This window comes from Notothenia rossii, assembly GCF_949606895.1.
Source record: "Notothenia rossii genome assembly, chromosome: 6".
Classification (NCBI taxonomy): domain Eukaryota; kingdom Metazoa; phylum Chordata; class Actinopteri; order Perciformes; family Nototheniidae; genus Notothenia; species Notothenia rossii.
Genome location: NC_136909.1, coordinates 11,100,692 through 11,123,760, shown reverse-complemented (window position 1 = coordinate 11,123,760; position 23,069 = coordinate 11,100,692). Strand labels below are relative to the sequence as shown.

The 23,069-nt window shown below is 40.8% G+C and overlaps 1 protein-coding gene across 6 annotated transcripts in view; it reads left to right on the top strand.

Annotated features, from left to right (window-relative positions):
• The first annotated feature begins 350 nt into the window (after positions 1-350).
• The window catches only part of clip1a (CAP-GLY domain containing linker protein 1a), a 29,580-nt gene continuing 6,861 nt past the window's right edge, over positions 351-23,069 (top strand). The window contains exons 1-17 of one of the 6 annotated variants that reach the window (XM_079689095.1): positions 351-506; positions 5,295-5,588; positions 6,054-6,616; positions 6,981-7,105; positions 7,218-7,434; positions 7,530-7,727; positions 8,609-8,700; positions 8,888-8,948; positions 12,723-12,827; positions 14,022-14,930; positions 15,085-15,201; positions 15,693-15,750; positions 15,884-15,967; positions 16,069-16,225; positions 16,350-16,515; positions 17,543-17,758; positions 19,437-21,872. In XM_079689095.1, coding sequence (XP_079545221.1) covers positions 5,504-5,588; positions 6,054-6,616; positions 6,981-7,105; positions 7,218-7,434; positions 7,530-7,727; positions 8,609-8,700; positions 8,888-8,948; positions 12,723-12,827; positions 14,022-14,930; positions 15,085-15,201; positions 15,693-15,750; positions 15,884-15,967; positions 16,069-16,225; positions 16,350-16,515; positions 17,543-17,758; positions 19,437-21,872 — 5,589 coding nt within the window. In that variant the 5' untranslated portion in view covers positions 351-506; positions 5,295-5,503. Of the gene's footprint in view, positions 507-5,294; positions 5,589-6,050; positions 6,617-6,980; positions 7,106-7,217; positions 7,435-7,529; positions 7,728-8,608; positions 8,701-8,887; positions 8,949-12,722; positions 12,828-14,021; positions 14,931-15,084; positions 15,202-15,692; positions 15,751-15,883; positions 15,968-16,068; positions 16,226-16,349; positions 16,516-17,542; positions 17,759-19,436; positions 21,873-23,069 lie in introns of all 6 variants that reach the window. The other 5 variants (XM_079689094.1, XM_079689097.1, XM_079689096.1 and 2 more) reach the window with 5 other exon arrangements.

The following is a 23,069-nucleotide window of genomic DNA, read 5'->3' as shown; positions in this document are numbered from 1 at the left end:
AATATACGTTTCTGGCTTTTTTGAGAAGTTATTTTCAACATTTTAAGGCAACGTTTTTTGTTTGTTTCATTGTTCTTCTACTGGTGGGCATCTGCTTAAATAGTATCAACAGTAAAGTGTGTCTGGAAGTATTATTTTTTGAGAAACTATGGCAAATTTTGGAGTCTGTCATTATTTTTTTCAAGAAAGTTTGTAATAATAACGACTAAAATGTTGGGGGGTTTTTTCACCACAAGGCAAAGTGTTCATCTATTTTCCTTCTACAAGTGAAAATGTGCTTTACAAGTATTAACAGTAAAGTTGAACTTCTGGAAATGTATTCTGCTGTCTCAGAAAGAGGCAGTGTTTCATCTTACTGAACATAACATCTTTGGGCGGCCCCGTCCTACCGTTGACGTTCCTCCCGTTGGTCAGACAGCACTGGGCTCTGATCCGTCGACGTGCTTCTCTACTTAGCTTAGCGGTGTATTTCCTGAGAAGACGTAGCCTGCACAGCAACATATCAGGTCAGTATTAGCTAACTCCGACGAGGTCATGTGTTCACATAAACTTGTTTGACTTTCCCCTACCGATAAACCATGAAACTCCACGCTAAATGAAACGTGTCCAGGTTAGTGATACTTAAGGTGGTAGTTTTAGCTAGCTAACCTAGCTTAACAAAACCTGATTCTCTGGGTCGGGCCTCGCAGCTAACGTTACTTAGCAACTAATCACCAGTATTCCAGTCTTAATAACAGACTGGGATTCATTTTAGCCGGATATGTGAGTGTACAGTGAAAACAACTAATATTAACAATATTATAAGGAAAGGTGTCTTAACAGGTGACTTCACGTTAATCTGTTAGAAATTGTTACGCTGACTCTCAACTTGTAGCAGCAGTGTGCCCTACTGGAGCTCTGGTGACATTGCGGACACTTTTGGACTCAAGGAATTTGCTTTAGTCGTTTTGCTTGCCACACTGGTCGGGCTATTCCGGTGTTTTGAATGTTACCTGTATAACTAATCAGAAACAGGATATATGCCTCACCAGATTGGTCAACTAAGCTAGTAAGGTAAGTAAGCAAGCTAGCGGTTATGGTGGTTGTATATTCTCAGATTTCTCTTACCAGATGTGCCACCTCATCGACAGCTCTCTATCGGCTAGCTACTGAGAGGGTACAAGGCGAGGCGCTTTCAAAGGCTGCTATACCACTGCCAAGTCCTCAGGACAGTGGTTTAAAGTAAACACATAGATTTAGTTAAGCACTGTACAATTGTGGGGTACTTGTACTTTTACTTGAGTATATCCATGTTATGCTTATTTGTACAATTCAGAGGTCAATCATGTACTTTTACTCCCCTGCATTTATTTAATACCTTGAGTTACTTTGCAGTTTTGGATTAATACTGTGAAATAAAATCAAATAAGAATTTAGTTACACTTGGAGTAAATTCACAAGCTACCTTACAGTATACAAAGTAATTAAAATGAGCTGCACCTTTTCGAGCTTTGATCACACTAATGCATCAATAATTATGATCAATACATATGGTATGTATTATTCTGAAATGGGCCAATCGGCTTACTTTTGGTACTTTAAGTATATTTTGATGCCAACACCTTTCTACTCTTACATACGTAACATTTTGATTGCTGGAAGTTTAATTGTAACGGAGTATTCCCACACTCTGGTACTTCTACTTTGACTTAAGTACAAAATCTGAGTACTTCTTCCACCTCTGCCTCAGGATTATTGACTTGACTGCACAGGTACACTATGTCAGTGAAGCAACCGCGCACAAGTAGAGTAAATGCATTTGACAGTTTTGCAGTTGAAAGGTGATACTATTTATTTTAAACCTTTCTGTTTCGGACAAAAATCTGTTTAACTGATTAATAAGAATTACGTTTTTTTTTATGTCGGGTTACAGGCTGGGGAATTTGAGTCAATAACACTTTGAAATTCCGGTATTTCTACTAGTCTTTATCTTCTCCATGTGGAATTTAATCTCCGGCTATATGATAGAATGGCTAACATTGGTGAGGAAGTCTGATTCAAAAAAGTGTATTAATTGGTACACCTAAAAAACATTATGTAGAAAACATTATGTATGATTTTACGTAAACTTAATGTTATACAAATCTCTCTGTTCTAATGGAAGAGGCTTTATACGTTCTGGAAAGTCCGAATATAACCTTGGTGTCGCAGTGGAAACTTTGGATACCCAACCATATATTTTGGTCTCCTTTATGTCTAACCACAATTGTAAGTGCCAGGATTTGTGTTGAGACTGGCTAGAGTTGATATATAGTAGTAGCTGTAATGTAGGTTTAATGTCCGCCTGTTGGCAATGAGGCTCCTTGAAAACAGACACAGAAGACGTAGGATGCTTCAAGCTCTCATTCTGGGCTCATGTCCTGTTGGTGTTTTTCCACACCTTCCTCTGTCAGTGCTAGCAGGGGACTACACAATCATCCCAGCAGATGTTTCCTCAAAAAGGAAGAACCAGAGCTCTTTTTGGCTTGTGATGAAACAGCAAGAGTGTAGCAGTGAGACTTATACCGGTGAATACAAACATCTGCGGGTTGTTTAAAGATGTAATAGGTAGCTGTGTTTGTAGACTTAGTCCAGTCAGTAAAAGCTGGACCTACTGTAAAAACATTCTTAGGAAACCTATTTGTACTTTAATATTCTTGATGTCAATGGTTATTATTAGCCTGCTGAAAAACATGATGGAATGAAAGCCTGCTGTCTTGTGTAACAAGTGACACCCTCCCGCCTGTTAACAAATACTTGGGAGGCTGAACTGGATAGGGAGTTTGTACTGTTATAACAACACATGCAAACAGATTCAGTTCACATCTGTATCATAAATGGTTTTGCACTCCTGCAGTCGGCAAGATATGCTTGACTGAAGAATGTGGGTGGGAGTACTGTATCCAAAAGGCCAGCTTATTAACTATGTAGCAAAGTTATGTAGATACTGATCTGCAGATTTATTTTTGTTCTGCTTTTCCAAACATCATTTTGAAAATGAGTAATAGTGAAATCCTCACAAACGTTCTACTGTTCATATCCTGTGATCACATACACTTCTGTTATTACCAACATGGAAGTTGTTTATGTCTATTCAGTCATTTTGAGAATTGGAGATGATCCCAGTTCTGTTTGACTGACTACCATATATACCCATTTCTATTTGTGTATTGATAACTGATTTTCTACCAGACTACATTGAATTGGGTATAGCTAAAAAAGTCTAAAAAGTTCATTATAATATTGAACTTTTTCCCAAACATTGGTATTTGGCTTTCTCCACCAGATTTACGTGAGAGTCAGTGCTACAAGATGAACATTACTGCACTGGGAAATTCTCCAGACTAAGTGGATCATTTTCAGCTGACTGCTTTCGTTCAGACAGAGCTGTTCCATCCTCTGTTGATGCTCACAAGACAGTTGTAAGCAGGCCTGGTGATGTTCTAATTAGATATCATTATGCTTTTATTGGCTTCAGAAACAGTTCGTGCAATATTCCAAAGGCTTGTAGGAGTTTCCCTTTTTATCATTTGTGCTGTATAATTATTATACATAAACTTTAGAATCAACAATGTGGTCTGCAGCTATAGAAAGGCTCTCTCTATTTGGCCTCCCATTGACCTGAGGGCTTAGTCAGTATCACTCAAAGGCACTGCGGGAGAAAACTGGAACGCTGCATTTGAACTAGGTCACTGCCTTCACTGCCTTCTGATGGCCACCTTTTATTTTCTGCTGAGAAATAATGATTAGGCTATGTGAAATCGTGTCTTCGGTAAACCTACATACTTGAGCTCTTAGGCCGTTACAGGAATTAAAGTTAAAGTTTGTGTGACACCATGGGACAAGTTCTTCATCACATGTTTACCCTTTGTGAGATCAAATGTCTTAGCTGACCTTTTTATTTATGAAAGGGACTTCCGAACAGGCACCCATATCAAGAAATGTTTGTTACTCTGCCCTGGGATCCTTCAAGGGTTTGAAATCAATGATTATGCTACTGATAGAGAATAGTGAAACCATTTAGCCTGATATTATCCAAGCTGTTTATACACTTTACTTACATGGCTGAAGCAAAATTCAGGAGGATAAGTGAAATTACTGCTAAAGCTTGAATGGCATTCAATGTGTAACAGAAAATGGCTCAGTTAAAAATAAAGTAACTGGCACAAATTGGTCTGAAAAAGCTTCCTGTTCCCTGTTACACAAACACTGATCCCGCTATCTATCTAAAGAGATAGATTGAGGGATTGAATCCAATTACTAAATACAGTCATTCGGAAAAGTCTTTGGTACCTTTTACTTATACATATTTTCCTAACATATCAACATTTTTTTGCATGTTTTCTACCAAATGTAAGGTTGAATTATGACGCCATCATTAAGAGGCAAGTTAAAACACATACACATTCCAGTAATTGTCCGGTCATGTTGTTGACAAACAGGCTCATCATCCTCACTTTAGATTGCTTGTGTGTCGTTTGCTTTTACTGATTGTGGTCACACACACAGTCAAGCATGACACTCGGTGTGCTAGACCTTCTGTGCACCTGGTGCTGCAGAGATTATGTTGTCAACACCTCCACTGAGATAGCTTGAGATGCTACATATCTGACAGTAAATTCAATTGGCCTGAAACTCAAAACCTGTCAATATAATCAGCAGTTGTTTGATTTCATTAAGGCCATTTCATCACAATGTTACAATAAATCATATTGACAATCTGCCGGCGACAGGGGCACCATGCTTTTATCCCACATTCACACACTTTTCGTGGTGAGGTAATCTGAGAAACAGGATAATCTGCTGCTGATGGTGGTCTTGTTTCTACAGTAATCCTGTTTTTAGGAAAAGCTGCTAACCAGACTTACATGAGTTTAGATGCCAGAATGATGGATTGAGTGAGAGCCTGCTTGGGGCTCTGCCTGTATATTAAGGTTAAGGTCACAGATGAATAGCTATTCAGAAGTTCATGATTGCATAACACAGACTGGCTGGCCTTTGACAGGGTATTTTTAGGTCTTGACTGTGACAGTGTGTGCTTAGCAGCTTGTTGTCATAACAGAAACAAAATGCCACCATTAACACTGCACGAAAAACCAAGTCAGTGAACATGACGTGAAGGCGTATCTGTTGTATTAACATGCATGTCTCCATATTAAAAGATTGCTCACAGTGCCACCCATAGCAGAGGCAGGAACAGTCAGCAAATAATACATCTGTCTTAATGATTATTTAACTTGATGTCAAGTAATGTTTCTTTTTTTTCTTCCAAACAGGGTCCGTCTTGTGATCATCACTTTTCCTCCCAACTCCCCTTTCCTGGTTTTGCTTTTTGTTTAATACTTTTTTTTTTTTAATATAATTTTGGTGAAGCGTTCAAAAGTTGCCACCCCGAAGCGGCAACCAGTTTTTTGATGGTCTGGGGTCAGTCTGTACCCACCGTCGGACACAAGCCTTGTAGGTCGAGCAGATCACAGGAAGAAACATGAGTAAGGCCAGTGGGATAAAAGGGCCCAGCAAGATAGGGAGACCGCCTGGGACAGCGGCCCCTAAGACCAACCCCAGCTCAGGTAAGAGTCTTCACCTGGGCCATTGTTGGCAGACCTGTTTTAGCTCATGATACACTGATTGTATTATCTTGTAGTATCTTGTAGTACAGAGATTTTTTTATGGGTTCATGCAATATTTTAGCTAGAAACCGGCAAAGAAGGTGGTCAATTTGATTGAATGAATGGAACTGCATATTAGACACACTCACTGTTTATGTTCATCTGTATCCTAATAGACATACAGCAGGGAATCCAATTTGGTGTTTGTTGATCACAGTTTTCCAGGTTGCGTTCAATCAAAACCGATGTGAGAGCATAACAACCATAATGTACCTTCGATGCGTATATATACACCTGTTGTCATTTATGCAAAATAACTTTTGCGATGAACATCATATTGCATGTTTTGCATATGTTTTGCACTCCATTTTTTACATTAGTCTCACAATTCATGTGTTCTCTTTCTCTCTCATTATTCTTTAGCAGGATCTAAAGTTGCTGCAACCAACAAACCGGCTCCAGACGCCAGTGCAGAAGATGGTGCCGGGGAGAGCTTCCAGGTTGGAGAGCGAGTCTGGGTTAATGGGAATAAGTCAGGCCACATACAATTTTTGGGAGAGGCTCAGTTTGCACCAGGGCAGTGGGCAGGGATCGTTCTGGATGAGGCAATTGGGAAGAATGATGGCTCAGTGGCAGGGGTGCGCTACTTCCAGTGTGATGCCCTGCGAGGGATATTTACCCGCCCATCCAAGTTGTCTCGCACAGAGGGGGAGGCTAATGGAACTCTGACGGCACCCCCCTCCCGCGCTTCTTCACCCACTCCTTCAGTTAGTAGCGTCGCCTCACATACACCCGCCACAAAATCAACATTACCCTCAACTACCACATCAACCAAGAAGACCTCCTCCACTGCGACACCGGCGACACCAGCGACACCTGTGACACCATCTAACCTCACACGCACAAACAGTGAATCTGTCTCCAACCTCTCTGAGACTGGATCCGTCAAGAAAGGGGAAAGGGAACTGAAGATGGGCGACAGAGTATTGGTAACGTTTTAACTATTTCCTGTTTTCCTGATCTTTCATTTTCTACAATGTAGTAAAATGAATCCATAACACATGGTCCCTTCCACTTCACAACACATCATCTATTCCACTTCAAATCAGTGGTCTATTCCACCTCCTGAGTCAAAAGAAGTACTGGTACTAACACTGATTGTAATGATGTACATTTCCATTCACATGTTGACATGTTGGCCTCATGCAGTTCAAAGCTGGTAAATGCTTGTTTCTGTCGCTTTGATAGGTTTATCTCACTCAGGATTTATTACCCAGCAAAGCTGCTTGCTCTTTAGGCTTCTCTCATGTGTGAGATTAAAGGTAGGCTAATGTTTAGTGTTTTTCTTCTCAGGTCGGTGGTACAAAGGCAGGAGTGGTACGTTTCCTTGGAGAAACCGATTTTGCCAAAGGCGAGTGGTGCGGTGTGGAATTGGATGAGCCCTTAGGAAAGAACGACGGGGCCGTGGCAGGCACAAGGTACAAAAACCACTGGATCTTTAACTAACTTAAAGAAAAGTTGTTATACTAGTTAACCACATGTTTACTAAGACTTCCATCAGCATGATTGTATTCCAATGTGTGTCCCTAGATATTTTCAGTGCCAACCGAAGTACGGCTTATTTGCTCCAGTGCACAAAGTCACACGCATCGGCTTCCCTTCCACCACGCCAGCCAAAGCAAAAACAACGGTTCGGAAAGTAGTGGCCACACCAACTGGGCTGAAGCGCAGCCCGAGTGCCTCCTCTATCAGTAGCATGAGCTCTGTGGCGTCCTCTGTCAGCGCCAAGCCCAGCCGCACAGGCCTGGTGAGACACGGACACACTCATCATCGTTTCATCAGTTTTTATAATGCTGTGTTTTCTTCCCAGTCTGACGTTGCTTGTGTTATGTCCCTCCATAGTTAACAGAGACATCATCACGGTATAATCGTAAGATTTCCGGCACCACCGCCCTGCAGGAGGCGCTGAAGGAGAAGCAGCAGCACATCGAGCAGCTTATGAATGAAAGGGACACGGAGAGAGCTGAAGTCGCCAAGGCAACAGGCCACGTTGGAGAGATGGCGCAAGAAATGGGCCTGCTCAGGGACGATCAGGAGCAGGTCAGTTACCCCAGTGGTTCAATAATAACTACCTGCATTAACTTTGGCCCAATCCCAAACCACGCCCTACACCCTACCCCTACACACTCCCCCTCCGTTACGGAGTGAACTCCCTGGAGTCAGATGGAGGGAGTAAATACAGCGATAAGCTTTGGGACAAACTCCCCTCTCTCCGGGAGAAACAGGAAATGCCGTAACTGTATGAAACAACGGTTTCAAATCAGCATCTCTTAGACAAAAAATTAAAATGAATAACTAAAATTAAACTCCAAAGTTTTAAACCTGATTTTTATAAGCTTCTTAGTTTTTGCAACAGTCTGTAAATATACACAACTTTATATTAACATGCACACATTTACCTTTTTCTAGACTAAACACAGGCATACGATCCTAAATTAAAAACATATGAGGTTATCATGAGGTTGTTAACATCGCAGTTTATCAGTGGATGTTTTGCTGGAACTACTTGTAAACAGCGTGTTTCCTGACGGACACACACAGCGTTGAGACCGGTCAGGTAGAGACCGGTCTCCAGTCAGCACCGATGCAGACACGTTGTTTGATGGCACTCGTTGGTTTGGAACAGCACTTTATGTGGCGGACCTTCCACGCGAACGGAGGGGTAGTGGGTAGTGGGTAGTGGGTAGTGGGTAGTGGGTAGTGGGTAGTGGGTAGTGGGTAGTGTGTAGTGTGTGTGTAGGGGTAGTGTGTAGGGTGTAGGGTGTAGGGTGTAGTGTGTGTGTAGGGGTAGTGTGGAGGGGTAGGGTGTAGGGGTAGTGTGTAGGGCATGGTTTGGGATTGGGCCCTACTGTTGACCCCTAATGACTCTGAGAAAAAGAGTTGCCTCATCACCTGTATTTATTTTGGTTTGTCTTTTCAAGATGGAGACCAAGATGGATCAGTTGAGAGTCTTGGTAGAAGCTGCAGACAAAGAGAAAGTGGATCTGCTGAATCAGCTGGAAGAGGAGCGAAGGTAAGGGTTGCCAGAAGTCTTACTATCACTCAATCATTCATTTTATAAATGTAGTTTGTTGAGAGAGAAAATGGCATCATAGTGCAGTTATACTATTAGTCTTATCATGTCCTGAGGAAAGATATGTGCCCGAGTTTCATTCACCCTTTTCGTAATCATTGCTTGTCTTTATTTTTCTGTTCAATAGAAAAGTGGAGGACCTTCAGTTCCGCGTGGAGGAAGCGTGCATCACCAAAGGAGACCTGGAGGTAATTGCACGACACCGATACACACCATGGCAACTAACACTTGAATACATCGAATTCAATGTAATAATATTAAAACAGGACTGTAATGAAATGATTGGTATGTTAATTAAATACGAACTCAACCTTTTCCTACTGATTTTAAATGTTATATTAAGAACAATCGAGCAGGTGCTCTTATCACCCTCCTGGTTCAAACTCAGGATATCAGTTCACATAAAACTTGCTCTATAGCCACTACAATAAAGTGATCATTGTGTATACTGTATATCAGTGTGTCTCCATGGATGCGACTAAAGGGTGCTTTCACATCTGTAGTTTCATTTGGTTCGAACCAAGGACAAAAGAAACAGATGCCTCGCTGCATTTTAGCTCTCGTCCCGTTCACGTTCATACACCCATTTAAAGGTCAGCCAATAGGAGTAAACATGGAGTTATACAGAATCCTTTATTAGACAGGTTTGGCGATCGTCGTCCTGCAGTATCCGCACCAACATGCGGAAATCAGAACTTTATTGCTTCTGTTGTATAGATTAAAGATCTCCAGAAAAAATAACTGACTAAAGGGATTTTTGGAGCATATAATTAAAGTGCAAATCGGCGACATTTTATAAATATATCACATTTAGAGAGTGTAAGGATTCTGAGCTAATGACTGTTAGGGCTGCTCAATTAATCATATTTGAATCGCAATTACGATTTTGGCTTGCAACGAGTATGAAAACAACATCGAAATAAAACTATTATTTTATTCTTTTTATTTTTCAATAATTTTTTTGTATTGGTTTTTCAGTTGAATTATACTTAAAGTTCAGGGTAATCAACTGTTAAAAACGCACTGTTCACTTTTGTTTTTCAATAAATGGATATTTTCAAAGTAAATGGATAATCGTTTTTAATAATCGTGATATCAATTATTGACCCAAATAATCTAGATTATGATTTTTGCCATAATCGAGCAGCCCTAATGACTGTGTGGAAGCACCCTAAGATTAAAAGGTACCTCTGATCACAGAACTCCAGTTGAGTCCTGACAGAGCATTTGCATTTCTTCATGTTAGCAGTCATACTCCTACTCTGCAGTCTCGGTACGCGTGTTTGCGTGGAAGTGTAATAAATTACATTATTATTATTATTATTATTATATTGTTCCAGGTAATTATCAAATCTAGTGTGATTGTTCCAAAAGAGCCTGTGATGTTAGTAGTATTATTTAAAACATAAGGCTCTGGTAAACCATTATCCTAATATTACGTGAGTCATGTTTGCATCCCAAGTTATGTCCGGCAGGTATTGGGGCTCAGTGCTACCTGTGTTCATATCTGATCAAAGGATTTGTTATTTATTCCACAGAGCTACACAGGGGACCGTCTCATTTACCCTGAAGGCATCCAAGCTCAAAATAGATGTTTTAAATTGAGGGCTACAGGGTTAGAATATCTTCTTTTTTAACGTGTATACTAACAGTTTATTACTTACTCACCGCTGTGGATACATTAAAAACGCGCATGAAGCTTGACAGACATCAACAAAAACTCCCAAATGCTTTGTTGACTTCAAGCTGTTAAAGGTGTACTAATGTTGTGCAATAACCCTCGGTGCCTCCCTGTTCAGTGATTTGATGTTATTGCTTCTTCTTCCTTCTCTTCCCCGTCTGTCATGTTGGTCCAGTGCTCAGCATGGAACCACTGGAGATGCTCCCTTGTCATTCCACTCCCCAGTCACAGACCTGAACTCTGTTTGCGCACTGCAATTTGATGCGAAATGCACTCAGCTTAAGAATTTAAATGTAATGTGCATATAAACTTAGATGTGTCAGGCTACATTGAAGGTCTTACCTACGCTAACGACAATTTACATTCAAATTACTCAAAAGACGTACAGTGGACTCTCAAATGTATTTTGTTGTTTCCAAATCGAATCCTTGTTGCTTTATTCATTACCTTTGAGTTAGGTATATCAGTCATTTAGCCAGGCAGGCCTCTTTTGCCAGATTGTGTCCATTGAAAACCTAATGTGTGACCTGGGATATGCTGTTGGCACAACATTTAAAATTGAGGCTATTCCCTTTTTTTAAATGAAACCTTTAAGTTTAAGTGCATTGGGGAACATATAATACAAGGGTCGGCAACCCCTGGCACCACGCGGCACCGTAACCAGTGGCACACTAGGAATAAGTGGAATAAGAGTGCAAAATATTAAAATTGTATTTTCGGATCCTGAACGAGACCGCCGCCAGAGCGCGTCTCCCCGTTACCTGCAGAAGGAAGCCATGCACGCAACGCAGCCCGCTCTCTTTATCGGTGACTTTCTGCCACTTTCCTCCGTGGTGCAGTGCTGATCGTTTCACCACGGAGGAAAGCACTTCACTAATTGCAGTACCCATAAGGAGCTGTACAAATGCCGCAGTTTTTGCGTGGCTGTGTCTGTAGTTGAAAGCCAAGTGGCGATCTGCTCATCTCTCAACGAAATAATTGCTACAAAGGGGTGGACTGGCCATCTGTGTGTTCTGGAGAATCACAGACTGGACGATCGTCCTTATTATTATGCCATTTGAACCAATTATTTAAATGTGTTTGTTAAATTCGGCATCATGTAAGTTGCGCTGACAGGTCCACACACTGCTTCCCCGCAGGAATGTGCCCCCACTCTCCTGTTGACAGTTCACAAGCGTCGAGCTCCCCCCCCCCCCCCCCCCCTCGTCGGCACACTGACATTTTTTTTTTTAATGGCACTTCATATCAAAAAGGTTGTCGACCCCTGATATAATACAAGAAGCCTTTATCAAGAAATGCTTCCTTAAGTTCCTTAAAAACTGTTATTCATAGCAAACAAAAGTCAAATGCGAATCATTTCTGTTTCTTGAGTCCCAACAGCCTGAGCTCTTCAATACTGATTGATTTATTTTGATTTGGTCTCAAATCCAGCACATGGGGGTCTGATAACTGGTGGTTTCTTATACACTACTTACAATATGCATTGTGAACAATGGCCTTATCACCAAAGAGAGAAAGCAGTGCGGTTATTGAAAAGGCTTCATGCGTCACAAGATGACGAGTAGAAGATACAGATGCTATGGGGTTAGCTTTATATGCAGAAACACATCTTTTATATTGATTTTGTATTAATAAATCAATATGACAATTCTACAACATTAGATCATGTCTGTACAGGAAACAACCTGCACTGCTTTCTCCCCATGATGTGGTGAAGTCATTTTTACGTGATTTACTGGCTTGACACAAATTATCCAGTTTTCTGTGTATCGTAACAATTAATGTGCTTTGTTCACCAGGTGTCAATTTTGCATGGTTACTTATAAACTGCCTCCATAAACATACTCATCCTGCACATCCATAACACATGGCCCCCTCTTTTGTCGCTTGTTTTGCATCTCACACCATTTTTTTTCCTCAACATTCCCTGTGTGCAGCTGTTTATCGCACAGCCTGAAAGTTCTGCATGGGGTGTCTCATTTTCACTCATCCATCATTTCCCTCCCAATACCCTTTCCCCAATCCCCCAAATACTCATACACAAAACACACACACACACACACACACACACACACACACACACACACACACACACACACACACACACACACACACACACACACACACACATACACAATACACGCACAATCCCCCCCTACCATTATCATTGTCCAAACCCCTCCATCCTCTCTCCTGTCTCCCTCCCTCTCTGTCTGCGTTGGGCTGGCATGTGATGGTGGCACTGGTGTGTTCTCTTCCTCTCCCCCTTGTTTACTAACAGACGCAGACCAGACTGGAGCATGCCCACATTAAGGAGCTTGAACAGAGCCTACTCTTTGAAAAGACCAAAGCTGAGAAACTCCAAAGAGAGTTAGAAGACAATAGGGTAATGAAAGCCGCTCTGCAGTGTGCTGCGTTGGAACAAAGTGCCGGGGATAGTGGCCAAAACATTTTCAAGGGATACCGAGAGGTGCTGGGCAGCAACTGGAGCTTTGCTTTGTATAAGCTTGTGGTGAACCCCACAAATGCATTTTTCAGGCTATATATATATAAGCAAAATAACACCCAAATAATCAGAAAAATAAGTTTAAAAGTTTATATAAATGCTCAAGTTGGTCTATCCAGTCTGGCATTACAGTGTGGCATTAGCTACAGAATTATTTAATTATACCTCGCATTTAAATCGATCCCCGCAAAATTATTTTACGTTTTAAGGTATACAATGACAACTGTCAACAAATTACCAGATGTGACTTTCAGCCCACTTCTATTTGAACCTTTTTCCGATACGTAACCCAACCTGAACTCACTCTCGCTATACTGCTATCACTGCTTAACCAGACAGACAAACGTGTCCCTTGTCCTTGTCTAAGTTATCCTATAAAATATTTCCCCAGTCCTTCCCAGCATCCATTTGTCCTGCTTATTGGTGTCCCTGCGTTTTGATAGTCAGAAACCTGTTCCTACTCCCAGACGTAGCATCCTTGTGCTCCCCTGACATCTTATAGTCATAAGGGATGTCAAGAACAATATCTTTCTAGTTTCAGGGCCAATTATTAACCAAGCTATTCAATATTAAGCTTAAGCAGCAGAATTGATGCATATTTGGGAATATTATAATGAAAGGCAGATTTGGAATAAAGTGGAACATGTCAATGTTCCCAAAATGTTATTCTTAATCCATGTAAATCATGAGGTTAACATTAGCATTAATCAGTGATATAGTGTTAGTGTAATGGATGGGGGGGAATTGTCTTACACACAGTTATAGCTCCATACATGCTTTCAGTGTTCACTTTCATTATTTGGACCATGCCCTTTATGGCCACAAGAGGTCAGTGTAACACCTTGTTTACAGGATCTATGTTTTTCATGCCCTCCTCATTTAGCAAGCAAATTAAATTCTCTGTCAGACACATTTTATTATTACTAAGTGTGGCTATAATTGCAGTTAACCAGTCAGTTTTCATTTGTTTAGTAACAGTTAAGTCTGATAAAGTCTAAGACCGATTTGTGTTTGAATACCGTACTAAACTATGTAAGATACATCTTTGAAAGTAAGATTGTTTTGTTCTTTAAGGTTGCTACTGTGTCAGAAAGATCCCGTATTATGGACCTTGAGAGGGACCTTTCACTACGAAGCCGAGATGTAGCGGACCTGCAGCTGCGTCTCGGGTCCCAACAGGGCTCTGAAGACTCAAACTCTACCCTTTCTCCCCTTCTGGAAGAGATAAACTCTCTGAGGGATCAGCTGACTTCCCAAGAAACAAAGCAGAAAGAAGAACTAGCAAAGTACAAGGCGAAGTTAGAAGCCCAAGAAAAGAGCCACAGTGAGGCAGCCGCCCAGCTTCAGGCTGCGTCCGTCCGGCTCTCTGGTGAACACGAGCAGCTCCAGATGCGCTTAAGCCAGGCTGAGAAAGAGAACGCTGACAAAATTGATCTGTGGCGTTCCAAGTTAGAGTCTTCCATCGCCTCTCATCAGCAAGCCATGGACGAGCTAAAGGTATCTTTTAGCAAAGGTGCAGGGGCCCAGGCAGAAGAACTTATTGAAACCAAAAGTGCACTTGAAAGGCTGAAGGTAGAGCACCCGTTGGCTCTAGAGGAGGCTGGTGCCAAACATGAGGCCGATGCTGCAGCTTGGACTCGGGAGAAGCAGGCGCTGAAGACAAAGCTGTCGTCTTTGATCGATGATAAGGAGCGACTGGAGGATTCTCTACGGTCCAGCGTTGAAAGAGTAGAGGAGCAGCACCTGGTGGAGATGGAGGATGTTCTTGGAAAACTTCATGCTGGCGAACTTAGGGTGAAGGAGCTTGAGGATAAAGAAACCATGTTGGCACAACAGGCCCAAGACAAGGATAGAGAAACCAAAGAGCAGATGTCAGAAATAGTGGCTCTGCGCAGCCAAGTAGCACAAGGTAACCAGGGACTTGTCACCCTGAAGAGTCAAATGGAGCTGGTTCAGAACCAAGGGAACAGCCAGGATTCAAAGGTGTGTTCTAATTCATCTCCATTTTAATACTCCATGTTCAGTGTGTTATGTGAGCGAAGTCCTTTCTCACTCATTTGTGTTTGGTGTGCATATTTCGTTGCAGTTTGCTTTTTCTCTATTACCAACTGTAATATTTACTTGACATGTGCTCTAGGTTAGTGAATTGAGCTCACAGGTGGAGTGCGGACAGCAGGAAGTCCTCTCTTTAAAGCAGACTCTGACCACTGTACAGCAGGAGAAGGACGCCCTGGAACAGGAGCTTGGAGGCATGGTGAGTCTTGTAGCTTAGTTATGGTAGAGTACCTTTTGTCTCACTTGTCTAATTAGCTAAACCAGCAGCTGTACAGCTCGGTGGTTGGCCAGTCCATAAAATACTACCCCACTCTAGAAGGGTGAGATTGGAGGTCGAGTGTTGTGTGTGTGAATGCATAGTCGCAGCTATTGTGGATACCGGGCTTGTTCGTGTTTAGTGTCCTTTTGATGAACAAACATGTACATTTGTTTAATTTGTCTAAATCCACTAGTGCACATCCTTGTTAGTCACAGAACAAATATAAACTATACACATATATGCAATGAGCTATCGTATCATCTGGTTCAATACATCACCTGTTCTCATCATTTAACTAATAATAAAATAATTATAATGCTGGACAAACCACAAAACCTTTAACATTCCTGAAAATGTATAAATGAGGATATTCCAGAAACATCAAACGCACAAATGTGATGCAGAATGTATTTCCCCCCCCCCCCCCACAGAAACAAAAGATGGCTGACAGCACAGAGGAGCAGACTAACTCATCAAACACTATGCAAGGTAAAATGAAATAAGCAATTGCTATATTTCAGATAGTAAACTGTTTCTCCTCCCACCTTCTCTGTTAGTAATTCGCCTCTTCCTATTCATTAAGGCTTCTAGGATCTAACATGCAACCATTTCCCTCTTGCAGAAACACTTGAGAAGCTCAGTCAGAAAGAAGAGCAGTGCACTTCTCTGACCACCGAGTCAGAGTCTTTAAGAAGTCAGCTTTCCGGTGAGAACGTTGCACGTTAAACGGTTACCATGTAGTACGTGTTTTCTCCTTTCTGGTTGAAAATAACTTTATAATCTATGAAAAATCTTTGTCTTATTCAGGCCTGGAGAGAAAGCTGAAGGCTGCAGATGAAAAGCTTGAGCAGCTTTCAAAGGACAAATGCAAGCTGGAAAATGATATTTCAGAAATGATGAAGACATCCGGCGATAGTTCAGTACAGCTGACAAAAATGAACGAAGATCTCATGCAAAAAGAAAGGTACGACACTTCATTATTACCTTCTCCTGTATTACGTGATTACTGCAAAAAACGAATATAAATCATATTGCTTTTGTGTCGTTCCATGCTTCGTCTAATGTCCTCTGTTTCTGTCATCACTCAGGAGGCTTGAAGAGTTACAGAGTCAACTAACAGAGGAGAAGGAGAAGGCGGCACACTCAAATGAACAACTGCTGCAAGAACAGACCCGCAAAGAGCAGGAGCTGAAAGAGACCAGAGACGCTCATCAGGCTCAAAGGAGTAGCCTTCAGGACAACATTACTAACCTGGTTAGTATTGTGGGACAGTCACACAAATGTCTTTGATTTTGAGAATGAAATGTCACGTTGTAAATCAAAAAGTGGGTAAATATACTTTAATATACTACAAATAGCTTTTTATGTTTATTTGTAATTCATTTAGTCTATCATATGAAGTGCACTCTGGCTGATTTAGTATGTATCGATGAAATTCAGATTTTTAGAGTAAAGTAGATGGTTGACTACAGCCCTAATATAAGAGTGTATATTTTGTTTACTCCAAAAGTCTATATTTTAGTCAATGGCTGATACAAAACAAGTCTATACAAGTTATTGTCTTTCTGATCCCTTGATTTCTAGAAGACTGTTAGTTATTGTCTTTCTGATCTCTTGATTTCTAGAAGACTGTTAGTTATTGTCTTTCTGATCTCTTGATTTAAGGAGAAGACTTTTAGTTATTGTCTTTCTGATCTCTTGATTTCTAGGAGAAGACTGTTAGTTATTGTCTTTCTGATCTCTTGATTTCTAGGAGAAGACTGTTAGTTATTGTCTTTCTGATCTCTTGATTTCTAGGAGAAGACTGTTAGTTATTGTCTTTCTGATCTCTTGATTTCTAGGAGAAGACTGTTAGTTATTGTCTTTCTGATCTCTTGATTTCTAGGAGAAGACTGTTAGTTATTGTCTTTCTGATCTCTTGATTTCTAGGAGAAGACTGTTAGTTATTGTCTTTCTGATCTCTTGATTTCTAGGAGAAGACTGTTAGTTATTGTCTTTCTGATCTCTTGATTTCTAGGAGAAGGCTGTTAGTTATTGTCTTTCTGATCTCTTGATTTCTAGGAGAAGACTGTTAGTTATTGTCTTTCTGATCTCTTGATCTCTAGGAGAAGACTGTTAGTTATTGTCTTTCTGATCTCTTGATTTCTAGGAGAAGACTGTTAGTTATTGTCTTTCTGATCTCTTGATTTCTAGGAGAAGACTGTTAGTTATTGTCTTTCTGATCTCTTGATTTCTAGGAGAAGGCTGTTAGTTATTGTCTTTCTGATCTCTTGATTTCTAGGAGAAGAGTGTAAAACAGAGTGAGACCTTAGTTGAGGAGCTAAAGGAGACGCAAGAGAAATCCTCCTCTCAGGCTTCGGAGCTCCATGCAAAGGACCTTGGGGTTCTTCAGAGTCAGGTAGACACGGTGAAGCAGGAGCTCTCCTCCTCCAAGGACAAAACCAAAGAGCTGGAGAATTTGGTTTCTGAGTTGCAGACTTACAAAGAACAGGCTAAGGTAAGCAGAAACCTTCGAAGGTCCAGACACTTCAGTTGAAACGAGATGTTTTCAATGTTCTATCAGTAACATGTTGAAATGTATTTGATGCATTATTGATTCTACTCATGATGATATTTAAAGATCATGACAAAAAACCTATCCTCTTTGTGAATGAAAAGTTGAAATTCAGTTGAAACACTAAAACAAATGAAACTAAGTGTTCATTTATGGGAGACAACATTTAACTGTGTCAGATTATTTGTCCTTGCTTTAACATCAATCATTAATGTTTATTATCCCCAGCATAACGTCATACAGTTCATTTGTGATGAGTTGCTAATCTCCCCAACACGATAATAACATATTTTTCGTACTCATCCCAGCTTTATATTTGATGGTGTCTTGTGCTTTATGCTTGCAGGGGTACACCCGATAAAGATTACGTGAAGCTTAAGTCATTTTAAAGTGATTGGAAAAGCCAAAGAAAGTGTTGTACAAATATTACACGGATTGTGTGCTAAATGTTCACGTTTAATCACTACTTACTATTTACATACTTCAGCTATTGATTTATATTTTCTCTTTCAAATTACAATAAGTGATTACCGATTTAGCTTTGTACCCCTGCTAGCATTTTTTATTACCTGATATTTCATTTGGGTTGAACATTTTCACTGCCTTACAAGAAGTTAGTTTTTTTTATGCCTTCTACTTTTTTGGCTTACACTATTTACCTGTTTTACCCTCATTTCATTTACAAAAAACATAAATACTTGTGGCAATGTGTATTGCCCATCTACTTCTGACCCATGGGACCTTATTTTGGAAAAAGTATGTATTGAAGTAAATGGGGAGAGAAAGATCATCTTTCGATCCCGTTTGAATTGTGCCACGAATTACACATATGATGTTTGTCAATCTTAAAAAATTATTTCCACGTAAAAAAAGTCAGTTTGTCGTAAAACTGTTGAAATATAAGACTATGAAAAATACACAACTAGAAAAACTACAAATCCCAGAATCCCGGTCCCGCATGCTGGCTCTTACGAACCGACTAACTCCCCTTGTGTGTATGCACAGCTCTCAACATGCCCAGACTTCTAGTGATTTTCACCTCTTAATACTTTTCGCCTCATTCTGAAAGAAAGAAGTGAAATGTGCCAACGTGACGGCCGTCTTGGTGTGTGGTGCGAGACGGGAGATGTAGTTCATTGAGCGGTTTCACACAAAAAAAAGTGTTACTTAACAAACACATGTGTAATTTATGGCACAATTAAAACGGGATGGAAAGATAATCTTTCTCTCCCCGTTGACTTCAATACATAATTCTTCTGAAATAAGGTCCCATGGAGGTCCACTGGAAGGGGAGGGACTTCGCCTCTCTATAAAAGATGCTGCAGGTGATGGTAGTATACACAGCAGGCACAATGTTTAAAGGCCAGTTTATTTGATTACATCCATTTCATTAATAGATTCTTAAAAGTAAGGCTGAAGTGAAAATGTTCCTCCTTCATATGGATGAAAGTCATTGTGGTGTAAGCTGTGGTGTTATCTTTGCCATTTTGATGCTTCTGCAGCGTAACCTTTCCAATTGCAAATCACTTGTGTCCATTTCAGCTTGGTTTATTTTGGATTCATCTTACTTCCCCTATATATATATTCCCCTCCTTTTTTTCTTTCAACTTTTTCCCCCCAGTGTCTTTCTGCTGAGCTTGACTCCCACAAGCATGATGTTGAACAGTTGTCCAAAAATATGGAAAAGCAAAATCTAGATCTGGAAAATAGATGTAAGGAAAGTGAAGATGTTAAGGCGGAGAAAAGCAAAGTGGAGAAACAGCTTTCAGATGTTCAGACCAAGCTCTCCGCCCTTGAGATTAGTCACCAGGAGCTTTCAGTCCAGACTGAAGAACTGTTATTAACCAAGAAAAAGCTCTCTAAACATCAAGAGGAACTACTCGCCAACAACAAATCCTCAGCTGACGAAAGGAATTCATTGAACACCGAGTTGAAGCAGCTCAAAGATCTTCTTCAGGCGGAAAACAAGAAACTGGAGCATGCTGAAGGTGAACACCGGGCCCAAGTCAAGGAGCTTCAAAGACAACATGAAGAGAAGAACGACTTGCTCCTAAAGTCTCAGCAGCAAACTGAGGCTAAAAAGAAGCAACTAAACGAAGATTATGAAAAAGTCTGCAAAGAGAAGAACCGACTCGAAGATGACCTCAATGAAAGCAGGTCAAAGCTCACAAGTGAAAAGGACAATCTCATTTTAGAAAGAGATTCTGCTAGAAATGCCAAAAAGTCTCTTGATGCTAAGAACGCGACGTTGCAGGAAAAACTCAAGTCCTTGAACTTAGAAAAAGAAGATCTTACGATGAAGAACACTCAGCTGCAGGCCCTCACAGAAACACTTGAAAAAGACAAAGTAGAGATGTCTTCTGAATTCAGTGCTGCCGTTTTGGAAAATCAGAGCCTTGCGATGCTAAAGGAGGAACTCCAGAGTAAGCTCCATGTTACCAAGAAAGACTTGGAGAGCTCTGTCCGTGAACGTGAAGAACATAAAGCCTCCAAAACCAGCCTGGCCCAGATGCTGGAAGAGTTCAAGACCAACAGTCAGGTGACGGATTCTGAGAGGCTTCACCTTCTGCAGGAGAAAGAAGAACTGGTTGCAAACCAAAGGAAAGTCTGTAATGAAAAGGAAGGGCTCCTCAAAGACATAGAAGAATTAAAGGAGAAGCTTCAAGTCTCTACAGAACAACTCCTAAAGTCCAACGAGAAACTTAAAGAAGCATTATCGTCGTTTGAGCAAGAGAAGCAAACGTTTCGCCTTCAGACTTCTGAAATTGAGATGTCTCTACATGTTGTACGAAAAGAAAACATGAGCCTGGATTCGGCCTTAGAGCAGCAGAAAATGGATTATGAGCGTTTAGCGGGAGAGAAGGGAGAGTTGGAAGAGAAGCACACTAAAACCCTATCTGAGAGTAAGGCTCTTTCTCTAGAGCGTGATAAGCTAGCTAGTGAAATCCGAACAAATAGAGACCAGTTGGATAGTAACTCCAAAACTAATGATGCCGTTGTTCAAGAGAAGTCTCATCTAACAACAATGCTAGACGAAAGCAAACGGCAAAAAGACCAAATTGAAGCAGAGATGAACTCGTTGAAACGAGAAAAGGCTGACTTACAAAATGAGCTTCAGAAACACAACTCTGATATTGAAACTCTTGAAAATGGCAAAGCTGAGCTTATTCAAGAGCACAGTAAACTAAAAACAGATTTTGAGAAGGCTAATTCTGAACTTGTTAAACAGGTTGATAACCTTTCTAAAGACAGTCAGGGTCTGAAGTCGTTGCAGGCTGACACCGACAAAAAAGTGCAGTCCTTGCAGAACGAGAATCAGCGTCTGCTTCAAGAGATCCAAGAGTTAAAAAGTAAGATTGAATCGATATCAGGGGCCAAGCTACTTCTTGAGGCCCAGCTACAGACTGAGTCTAGTGAACGCAATACAACTCAATCTGACAAGGAGGGTCTCTCCAAACAAATTGAGGAGCTGAAGAAAACGTTGTCGAAGGTCACAGAGGAAAATAAAGAGATTTCTTCTAACCTTAGGAATAGTGATGAGCAAAACAAGTCTTTCGTCATGGATGCAAAGGTATTCAAAACGCAGTTGAAGCAGCGAGAGCAAGAAACTAGTCAGTTGACAACAGAGAAAGAACAGCTATCATCTAAGCTTGAGGATATAGGCAAACAGATGACCTCGCTGACCACAGAGAAGGAAGACCTTTTAGCTGCAAAGTGTCAATTGGAGCAGAACAACTCTTCTCTCAACACAAGCCAAGAAACCTTGCATGCAGAGCGGTCAAAACTCCTCGGGGAGATGGAGAAGATGCACGCTAGCCAGAGACAACTAGAGATTGATGTCAAGGATCTACAAATCAATAAAGAACTTTTGGATAAACAGTACCAGAGTGCTGTCGCAGAGGTGTCTGCTTCCTCTGTTGTTAAAGAAGAGATCTCCTCCAGCATCTCAAATCTAGCCTCTCAGAAGGAGGCCCTGCAGGTGGAGAGAGATGAAGCCCAGCAGCAAGTCAGGAAGCTGGAGTCCCAACTAAAAAATGCCATTTCTAAGCAGCTTGAGGTATTCCTCCTCCAGTAGTAATCACTGACGTGTGTAGATTAGAGTGGCTGGGGCTCCTCTCACTGCATGCTTGCTGTTTCGTCTGCCTTTCCACTTCCCTTTTATCTTCATGTCTAACTTTCACCTTCCATGTACTAACTGCTGTGAACTACCCTCGGCTCCCAGCCTTTGCCTGTGGGCTTAGAACGTGATATGAGGCAATTATAATGTTAAAATCAACTGACCATATAGGGCTACGCTGATCTTTGTCACACTCATCATATGGTGGTGTTTCAGATTCAATTTGATTTTGTAACAGATGAAAATAGACTAGCTTACCTACTAATAGACATTCCGAACATAGTTTTTTAATAATTATAGCCACAATAATCTGATTTAAAATGCCCTTCAGTTAAAGGTGGGGTAGGTAATTCACTTCAGAAACACTTTTTGTTAAATTCCATGTAATGCTCTGAATATCCCGATAGCAATAAATACATTAAAATATTTCATCTGTGGAAGCCGTGGCGCTGTAAAAAGCACGACCAATCATCTGAGCCGGCCCGGCTAAAATAAGTGGATGGCCTACCTGCCTGTCAGCCTTCTATCTGAGCACAAACTTATCTCGTGCCCTCATTGGTCATGTGCGCGTTTGTGTGTGTTGGAGGAGGGGCTCTGTAAGGAAGTCTGAAGGAAGGGGCAGATTTTTTTCGGCTGCGTACTTTCAAATTCTAGCGCACTCAAGTTGGTTTCTCCATTCTTACCTACCCTACCTTTAAGTATTTGGGCTTGAAACATATTTTTGGACAGAAATAATGAAATATCTGAATATAAAGCAGGTTTAAACTTGCTTTCTTAAATCATTGTCAGTATCTGTTCTGAGCCCACAGGCTGTTGAGCTTTAGAGTATTTACTAATTATTTGACTCCTTAGTGTAGTATTTATGTTGTTAATTCTTGACTAGAATGTACTGCGAAATTGCAATGAACTGAGATTTTGAACTGATTCTAAATCTGTAATTAAGATGAGTAACTCATTAGGCATGCGATTAATTTATGAAGTAATATAAAAATCATTGGTTGATGTCTAGCAATGCATTATGAATAGCTTAATCAAAAGATTTAATTTGGGTTGGTTGAGTTAATCAGATGTTGATCTCAACCAGCCATTTGCTGCTCCTAATTTGAAACCTTTCTAAGCAAATATCCTGCTCATGCA